Below are 10455 nucleotides of genomic sequence, written 5' to 3'. Positions count from 1 at the left end.
CGATTTCATTTATAGACTGCACATGTCCAAGTCAACAATGCTTTAATGGTCATGAAAATAGTATGTTGATAAATAGGTCCCAGTTACACGTAGAACGATCACTGAACAAGCCTGCCACACAATGAAGACAATACTGACATATTCTCACATCGAGATATCACAAGTCGTCTTGACTAGAAACGACGATCCTTCAAAAACTGTGCAAACAATTCAATGGATATATATATATATATATATATATATATATATACACACACACATACATACATACATATATATAAACAAAAACAAACAAGAACCAGAATGAATAACAGCCTGTTCATAATACTCACACAACTGTGCTCTGAAATGCAGGTGTGTTTTTTGGGAGAGTTTGGGCAGACGGTATAAATGTTTGTCATTGTCACTATAGTGGGAAAGTAGATGGTAGACAACTGTCACTGTGACTGGTCCCCAGACTGGTTGGGTCGTGGGGGGCGCTGCACCGCTGAGCACATCGCCAACATTCTCCATTTTTGGCTGTCGTGGGATAGGGTGTGAGTTTCCGTAAAGCTCATCTCCGTCCACACAGTGATGTCATCTGCCCGATTCTTTTCGCTGTCTGCCTCGTCTCCTTTTCACGTGTCTGTATTATGTCATTTTCCTTTGCTTCCCCCCCCCACCCCCCACCCCCCTTCTTCACTGTGGTCAGGAGGTCTTCATACCGACCAATGTACTGTGTGATGTTTTTCTTTTTCTTACTTCTTTTATTACGTGGCCAGGGAGTCTCCCGAAGCATCTCATTTTTACTGCTTGGATCCTTATCTGGAGCTCTGCTGTAAGAGTCCAAGACTCGCACTCTTACAAACAAATAGAGGGAACCAGTGCATGTAGCAGCTTCAGCTTTGTTCTGAGACTGATGTTCCTTGTCTCTGCATATGGGCTTCAGTCTTGCCACTGCTGTTGAAGTCTCCGCAGCTCTTGCCAGTATTTCGGCCACGGACTCTTTTCTTTACCGATGATGGCACCAAGGTACTTAAACCGCTTCACTGTTTTCGTCCATCTGTTGACCGTTGTCATTGATCTTGGTTTTGATTGGGTCTCAGCGATAGCTAAACCCCGTTACACAAGGCCTCTTCAGAATATAGTAACCAAAGGATACCCCCCTCCCCCCAAAAAAAAAAAAAAAACAACAACAAAAAACAAAAAACCACAACAAAACCTCTCCTTTCATTTCCATCAGTTTTACAGCTTGTGGTGGCACATTATGGTCTAGTGTGACCAGCTCACAAACTTGTACGTTTTGGCACCGAAGATTAAAAATATCTGAATAACAAATGCATTAAGATTTCCTGATTTGATGATGCATACAGATATTTCAGAGATCCATACAGCGTAGAAAAATAGCCGGCAACACGGAAATTTCCCATCCCCCAAAACAGACACTGATGTTTTGTTTTCAGAAATACATCGGGTACAATCTAGTTTGCACAAACACACTCAATGTCACATTTAAATACCAAAATATACAAATGAACCCCAGTATCATCGTTCTTTCAATATCTCACACACGTTCAGGGATGAGCAAAAGACGGCGATATACCGATCATAACACGAAAAAAAAGCCTAGCGTAGTTGTATAAACTGGACACGCGTACATGATAATATGGGGTTTGAGCAAATACCAGATGTAAAGGTTGAATGAATACATGGGTGGTGAATATGGAAATATTTCATCACTGCGAGAACAGGACGAAACATGTCCACGACATTGTTCGCATCAGTGTGTGAAGAGAGTAAGCAAACAGAACGATGCGAGAACGCCACGTTGTCTCGTGTAATGCTTTTCTGGTGCAGAACCGTCACAGTGTACACACCACTGTTCATGAAATCCTAGCTGTAGCATGTAATCCTCTTCACACGGCAGGTTCGGTGTTAAAAAGTCGTGAACGATAATCTAGCATGTGATGAATTCTTATTATAACTATTATTATGTAATAAGGGATATTACTTGGGCGTGTAGCTGTCGATGCGCACTTCACAATGACGCTAAGAAGATACACATGGCCTATAATCATACTACTTTTTATCAGTTTTTGTTTGCTAGCTAGCTTAATTGCCCCCTTAGCTTCGTAGGGGACGGTCGGGGCATGGCGATGCTGCCTCGTGCACCAGCCTTCTCCATTCTGGACGATCATGCGTGAGCGGCGCTTGTGTCTCAGCAAATGTCAGGCCTGTCCACTCAGGATGATGCCCACAATTGGCAGTATGCCATTGCGTGATGCTGGCAGCTCGTGGGTTGCTGGTGTGATACGGTGTGTTAACACTGACCCGCTTCAGAACGTTTACAGCGTGTAAATAATGCAACTGTCGGAACAGATTCGAACTCCAGGTCCCGTCTGATGTTTAGGTCAGAACCGTGACAGTGCTGTGCTACACCACACAACAAACAGGGCCCAGCAGACACGCTCTGGTTCCGTTCTGTGGTTCGTAAAGAGGGTTACCAGAAGGTAGAAATATGGCGCCGCAACAGACAGGTAAGCTTCTGAGTGTATTTACCACTGCTGGTCATAGCCCAGCCGACCACACACGGATATAGCGCGCGAGTCTAGCAGTATAAAAAAACCCAAGACAACTGTTCTGACGACTTTTCTGTTTCTTTGTTATAGTCCATTCACATTTGTGGGAAACAAAGTAAATTGCAGCAGTGGAAAGACTGTGCAAATTCTGAACAGACTGTTTCAATGAACAATGAATGTTTCACAATATTTAACCAAGATATTGTTCAATTCTGAACATGGTGCGATTCAAATAAACATTTCACAATATTTAACCAAGATATTGTTCAATTCTGAACAGACTGGGTGTCAAATGAACGTTTCACAATATTTAACCAAGATATTCATTAAAATAAAACTGGTCCACGAGGCCGGGAAGATTTTGCCACATTGAGGTGACCACTACACGGGGAGAAAGAAAACCAACATTTGAAACGGGTATTTATCAAACTGAAAAGCTGAACGAAGAGCGTTTGACTGGGAGGGAAACTTTGTCCGGATTCTGTCAACATAAAAACCAGACCTTGCCCTGCTCAACAGAAATGAGAAAGACTACAGAATTCTTATTCTTGTTGCTTATAGTCCAGGCGACCACACAGGGCCATAGCAGGACTGTCAAACCATACAAATGCTCAACCACGTTAACACAGAACTGTCTCATCTAAAAATTAAAAAAAAAAAACACCAACAAAAAACACTAATACAAACCCACAAAAACACAGTTCATGACACAGTATCCCAACCATTTAACTCCTATGGCAAATAAGACTAGGCCATGCTGAGGACGCCAGACATTCCGCTTAATTTGTCATCCCCAGTAAACAAAAAAAAATCGTAAAAAAAGAAAAAAAAACAACAACAATACTTCAAAGCCAAACAAAAAATACATAAAAGGCCATATAGGCAAATAACACTGCAGAAAGGGCAGCTAGTGCCCATCCAAGTAAACCTGTACATTTCACTACCTAGTCGCCAGAGCAAAACAGCACAGATACCACATCATATACTGCGGAAAAGAGAAATGTGTCAAAGCTTGCTTGAAAAAAAGAAATGGGAATGGACTGGGAAGACAGAAAATGGAGACAGCAGTGAAGGAATAAAAAAAAAAGGCAGAAACAAACACTGATAGAAAAGAGAAAATTTCTAGCACGGAATTTCCAAAGGGCGGGGATGCTGTTTATACTGCAAGACCGCGGGTACCCCCACGGTGGGAACAGACAACAAAAAAAGCTTCGAAATAACCAATGTTTGTGACAAATTGGGAGCTTCGAAAGAGACAATGTTTGTGGCAGGGCTGGGTTTGGCAACAGGCTGATTTATGAAGTTTTATCAACTGCTGGGACTGTACAGACCAAGAACAAGACGAACACACACATGCACAACTCTCATTCCGAGGCAAGAACCACATCCCCAAGTCAGTATAAAAGCTCCATCAGTCAAATAAATGCAACAGTTTATCAGAAAGACAAAGTCACAAAACAATGAACAGACAGTGTGTGTTGAGAAAAAAGGTACATGTTGCAATCCAGCATGTGCTCGCAAACATTTCCGTGAAAGACAGAAGAGAAAGATTGACAGTCAGAAAAGACGACAGACACCCGAGACACTTTGTGTAAGGCAACGAGGCTTGCAAGAAGGTGTGAATCATCACACACCTCCAGTATTGACACAGAACGAGAAATAACAAATCCTTTATCACGAAACAGTCACATGATTTTCGTCACTGTCGTCTGACCATACGTGCCATGGAGTAACAAAGAGAGAGAAGAAATTGATCACAGAACAAAGGATTGACAGAGATACAACAAAATGCACAGAATATAAAAACACACTGAACATATAGGTAGAAAATGCTGTCAAGTTTCATGAGCTATTTTTGAGTGATCACAAACCGTTGCAGCTACAAAAGAAAACCTTGACAGTAATGCAACAGAGGATAGCTAGCTTTTCAATTGCGAAAACAAGATGAAACGTGTCTGTGACATTGCTTGCATCAATGTATGAAAGACGGGGTGGTTTGTCTTGTTAACAGGACATAAATATGGAACAAAACTTTAAGACATGTGATCAAAAAGATAATTACACATTGAAACGAAAATATTCATGTTTTATGCGGTCATCAGACGGAGATTTTGTCACCTGTACAGAAAATGATTTGCTGTGGGTCAAAGATAAAGCATTATTTAAACCTTAAACTCCGAGGAAAATGAGAAACGTTTTTTTTTTTGTTTGTTTGTTTGCTTTTTTGTTTTAAGAGAAACCTTTCCCAGGGATCTTGTTTTCAGAGGACGGGAAATAAATCAATACTGTCCCCAGAAATGTTACCAGAGCACAGGGCTATCACCTTTCCATACTTATCATCGTTTCTTTCAACATGCGATTGGAACGGTTTATCAGAAATGAAGACTGATCACCTTTATGCTTCGTAATCTTTTTCTTTTTTATTGTTTTTTTTTTTTCATTATTAGATTTTATAAACATTTCCGTCAGTCTTATCGGTTCAGTGCAAATTCAAGAGCGCAATTTAAATGTAGAAAGAACAGCAACAAGTTTTTTGTTGTTGTTTTTTTTAAATTACATTATATCATTTTCCCTTCTTGTAGAACAACGCTGATGTTCACGTTGAAACTGAGCATGTAACTGCACATTATTGTCTGGTTTTTGGTGTGTTTTTTTTAATCATTCCAATACTTTTTTAATATAGAAACTCCCTATAGCTAGCTGTAGGAAATTCAGAACAGCTTCAGTGTTCAACTTCAAGTGGGTTCAACCAGCATTACCAATCACTGCTTGGTCATTCTTCAAAAAAAAAAAAAAAAGCAGTTTGTTGGGTTACTGTTGTTTCTTCAAAATGGCTTAGCGTGTGTGCTTGTACTCGAACTGAGTGCAGCACATTGACATATATTTGAATACGAACGTTTACAAGTATGGTGGCAACGAAACGAACAGTCGATAGGCATGTCCATTATCTCCCCCACCTCAGCTCTGTGAAGGATAATTGAAACCAAAATGTTAACCATGTTTCTCCAGGTCTGTCAGCTGTGTGTCAATGCGCGGGTCTCTGCAGGTGGTTTTTTCCTCTGCATGAACGGACAGGAATGCACATTGAAAGCAAACGAAAACTGCATACTTATTTAGTTTCCGGTTCAGCCAGCCAAACACAGTGCTGGATGAGATAACCTTTCCAGCTTTGGTGGCCAACTGAACTTTCCGTGGCAACGGAGAATCAAAGGACCAGAAATGTCGAAACAAATGTTGCCGTAGGTTCTAAGCAAAGTTGAAAAACGACACCCCCCCCCCGCACCCCCCCCCTTTTTCCCCCCAGAAAGGGTTGGGTGGGAGTTGGGTTGGGGGGGGGGGGTAGAGAGAGAAATGTGAAGTTCAATCGATAAAGTGGAGAAAAGGCCCAGATGAAGTAGCGTAAAATACTGCCGGGTTAATCAAACTGAAACCAAAAAAACTGAACAACGAACAGCCATGAAAAAAAGAAGAAAACAAACAAAAAAACAACTGAAAACGAAACAGTAATTTAAACAATGTATAGACATAAAAACTCTTGATGATTAAATGAACAGATATGTGCGTTTCTCAGGTGAGGTGGGTTTTATGGTTCTTCATACATTAACAATTTTATGATTCAACCAGACAGAAACATAGCAATAAAAAAAAAATGACATATCAGCGACATATAGATATGGATACAAAGGCGTTCCCCTCCCCTCTTCCACCCCCACATAACGTCAGCCACTTTTGATACTGGTTTGACACAAGTGCTGCCACTTGGACCGACCCTGAGCCATCCCTCGTTCAGTGTTAAGGAGGATGGAAACGTGTCTGTTTTGTCCACTGACTCTCCCCGCTCTGTCTGACCTGGTCCAACGCTAGTGTTATTGAACTGGACTTGCAATGTACTGGAAGTCTCACAGTTAACTACCTCCCGCTTCCAACCCTCCAGTATGGTGGTGGTGGTGGTGGTGGTATGTAGGATAGTCAGTCGTGTTCGACAATGACCATCAGAACAGCAGGGGAGGTAACTGCTGTCCCGATTATCTAGGCTAGAATTTGGGAGAAACCATAGATAATACAGCTCTCACTTTGCTGTTGGCCCAACTGTAAACTTTTGTCAATATGTGATACAAGCTGAGACTTGGGCGTGGTAATAGAACCATTTATGTCAATCTTTTTTATCTTTATTATTTTTTATATATACTTTGCTCTTTTAACTGCAGTTGCAGGTGTCATTTTGTTGTGCGTACAGCAAGCTTGTTCGGTTGATCTTTCTTCCACGATGTGAAACCAAGTCCCCATACATGGCTACTTCATCCGTTGCTGTGCCATGACCTGGGGAGGTAGAGGGCTTGAGTCCCTGAGAAGCCTGAACAGCTAAGCTTCGGCCTTGACTGCTTTGTTCTTCTCCGTGTTTCCATGGAGACTATTGCTGCAACGTTGGGTCTTCCGGTCTGTGGCGTAAAAAAACCCAAAAAACATCCAACGCTGGATGAATTTATTTGGAATAATAACTGTGTTTGCATGAGTGTGGTGCCAATGTAAACAGTATTATAAGTAACCCACCCCAAATGTAAAAAAACAACACCACATATTTCCGAATCAATGAAATCAGAACCAGTAGACGCAAATAACACCCCAGTTATATACGACATTCCCCCAGACACGTCAGTATGAAACAGATCACAGTATGGTAATTAGTGAATACAGAATGGTAAATGCGAAATAACCAGTCACACAGCAGCGATTGTCTTTTACCAGCATGAAGAGTCCCACCAAAATGAACCTTGCGCACCACAGCCAGAGAATGTCAACGCACGGGCAGCCCAGGCGATAATGTACACTGCACAATGAAATCCTGTAAATGTGCATCCCACGTTACCCCCCTTTTGTGGATAGTAACACCACGAGTATTGAAAATGTATGTAACCAGTGAATGAAAAGCATGATAAAGTCATATAGAAAAAAAAAAAACCCAGAGGAATCCATGCCGAAACACCGCACGTTTTCCACGCCACGTGATTCCGCCGACGGGAAGCAGTCCTACTGATCACCCTCCCCCGCCTCCTTTGTTTCACTGCCCTTGCTCTCTTCGTCCTTTGTGTCGTCGTCGTCGTCCTTTGTTTCACTCTCCTGGCCCTCGGCATCCTGGCTGCCGTCCGTCTCTCGCTGGGCTGCCTGCTCCTGCTCCTCGGGCTCCTCCGAGATGGACTGCTGGGAGTCCAGGGACCGAGACTTGCGCGGCGTCTTGAGCTGCTCTGGGTGCAGCATGTGCAGGATGCTCTTGACGTTGCCCGCCATCTCGTCCTGCAGGGCCTCCTTCTGCTTCCACTGGTTCAGGATCTCGAAGCGGAAGCTGAGGATGTCTTGCTTGATCTCCTCGAAGTCGTCTGGAACATGGAGGAGGGTGGGGGTGGAAGGGGGATCATGTTGGGTTAGTTTTGAGGTCATCAGTAAGGGATTTGGGTTTGTGAGAGGTCGTCGTCGTCGTCGTCGAGGGGCAGGAGAAGTCATTTTCTAACGCCATTTTCTTACTACACATCAGTTTTCTTTATTTTCTTACTTTTATGGAAAAACAAACAACACAAACAAATCATTATGCATATAATTTGTTATTTGTTAACTGGAATTCACAATGCGCTCCACCTCTTTAGCACAAAGAACACCCCCCCCCATCCCCCCCAAGAGCACTGTCAATCAAAATCAGATGGGGAAAGAAGGTTCTAAAACAACCGACCTAAGACACCACGGAGACTTACAAAGCAAGACAAAAGTGTGTGCGTCGGCCACAAACTATCTATGTCGCTGGCTGCTGCCGTGGGAAGGAGACCACGTTCCTGTTCTGTTTCCGAACGGGACGACACATTGAGCTTTTCAGATGTTGCCAGGCAAGGCAAGACAAGGAAGACAAGGCAAGGCAAGGCAAGGCAAGACAAGACAAGACGTATTACTTTTAGGAAACCCCGTGGGAGTACATGAACAACAGTGATGTGACGTTTTACATTTATTTGCTTATTTATCATCATTGTTGTCTTATTTATTTATTTATTTATTTATTATCATTACTACTACCTTTTTTTATATAATAAATTATTATTTATTTATTTATGCAAGCTTATCTATTATTTATGCACCTTTTTTTTCTCTCTCAAGGCCTGACTAAGCGCGTTGGGTTACGCTGCTGGTTAGGCATCTGCTTGGCAGATGTGGTGTAGCGTATATGGATTTGTCCGAACGCAGTGACGCCTCCTTGAGCTACTGAAACTGAAACTGAAACCGATGTGGCAGTGGGACTCACTTCAGAAGAATCACCCTTTTCCTCAAATCACAAAACAAAGTAGGGTGGGGAAAAAAAGACAGGCTTTGGGGTGTTGCTTTGTGTGCTTGTTAAGGAGAATGCCTCACCCAAACCCTCGCCCTTCCGTAGCAGCTGACCGCCCAGGTAATCAGTTTCACAGCGTGGCTCAGCGCAGTGTCAGGAGGGTAGGAAAGAAACAGCTGGATAGAAAAGATTGACTCTATTTCCAAACGTACCGGTATCACAGGGAAGACTGGACGGGGTTGTACACAAAACGTACAAACAAGAATTGGAAATCAAATACTTACACAAAATGCAAGTAGAGAGTTTGGACACATATTCGCGCATTTGCATTTAAACCCTGAGTATACGACGCTCTCTCTCTCTCTCTCTCTCTCTCTCACTCTCACACACACACACGCACGCACAGCTTATCAACGTGTGTGCTGAACTCCGCGCGAGCGAACGCCACACATGACATACACACAGGACTGATGACTCAAGGCAGGTGGTTGCTGATTGCACAATTCTCTTTTTCGCACATGGTTGTCAGTCGTGTCCGACTATGACCGTCAGAACAGCACAGGAGGCAACTGCTGTCCCGAATGTTTGGGCTACAATTTGATTACGGCGAACAGTGTCTTGCCCAAATTACATCCCCACTCTCTCGGCCAAGAGCGTTTTCGGACAGTCGGTGTTGGGGATGGTTCCCAAAAGCCAACTAGCCCCCCCAAGGCTGCAGCACTAAAGAGCCAGTGAAGTTTTGCCCTCCTAGTTTGAGAGTCATAGTTAAAGCCTGAACCGGACTATAAATGGCGGGCGATTTGAATCAAGCCAGTTTCTCACCAGAGTCTGACACTGTGACGTCGGTGAAGGTTTATTCAAAATAAAAGCCTAATAAAGCTACGGTTTGGCTTCATTTATGGCAGAGAGCGAGATTTGCCTAGCAGCTTCCAATCTAGACCTGAATTGACTTTGGAAAGTACAAAATGTGTCAGCTACACGTAATACAAAATTTGAATGCAGAGAAAAGGGGCGCAACCGAAACCTTGCTCTCGGGAGTTAAGACTTTAAGTGGTTGCTGAAAGCGCAGTTGTCTTTTTCATACAATTTAACATGATGTCCCCCTCCCTGTAAAAAAAAAAACTCACCTTCCGTGACTTCAGCCTCTCGCTGGATGTCAAAGATGTAGCGCTGGATGATCTTCTGCATGATCTGCTGGTAGGTGAGGTGTTCCTCAGAGCCGTCCAGCGGCGCGCTGGCGGTGTGTCGAGGGCTGTCCTGCGACAGGGCGCGGGCCCGGCCCTCCCCCGGCCCCTCGGCTGGTCCGATGTCCCCCCCGTCCGCTCCCTGGGTCTGACCACACACAGGCACAAGACGCTAGGTTTTTGTATTGATTTTTTAGTGTTTATTATCATGTATATATTTTTTTTTCCAAACAAATAAACACATAGATGTTCATGTTAGTGCCATGTACAAATAATACTTGAACATGCGCACACCATTGTTACTGATAAACACACACACACACACACACACACACATATATATATATATATATATATATATATATATATATATATATATATCGAGAGACAGAGAGAGAGACAGCCA

The 10455-nt window shown here is 43.1% G+C and overlaps 1 protein-coding gene across 1 annotated transcript in view; it reads right to left on the bottom strand.

The window, feature by feature from the left end:
• Positions 1–5914: 5914 nt before the first annotated feature.
• Positions 5915–10455, bottom strand: part of LOC143300423 (short transient receptor potential channel 7-like) — a 93756-nt gene continuing 89215 nt past the window's right edge. The window contains exons 14-15 of the mRNA XM_076614069.1: positions 9993–10197; positions 5915–7933 (exon numbers count right to left, since the gene is read on the bottom strand). Coding sequence (XP_076470184.1) covers positions 7587–7933; positions 9993–10197 — 552 coding nt within the window. The 3' untranslated portion in view covers positions 5915–7586. The remainder of the gene's footprint in view (positions 7934–9992; positions 10198–10455) is intronic.

Source organism: Babylonia areolata, chromosome 26 (genome assembly GCF_041734735.1).
Source record: "Babylonia areolata isolate BAREFJ2019XMU chromosome 26, ASM4173473v1, whole genome shotgun sequence".
NCBI classification, from domain to species: Eukaryota; Metazoa; Mollusca; class Gastropoda; order Neogastropoda; family Buccinidae; genus Babylonia; species Babylonia areolata.
This window is presented reverse-complemented; position numbering and strand designations above follow the sequence as displayed.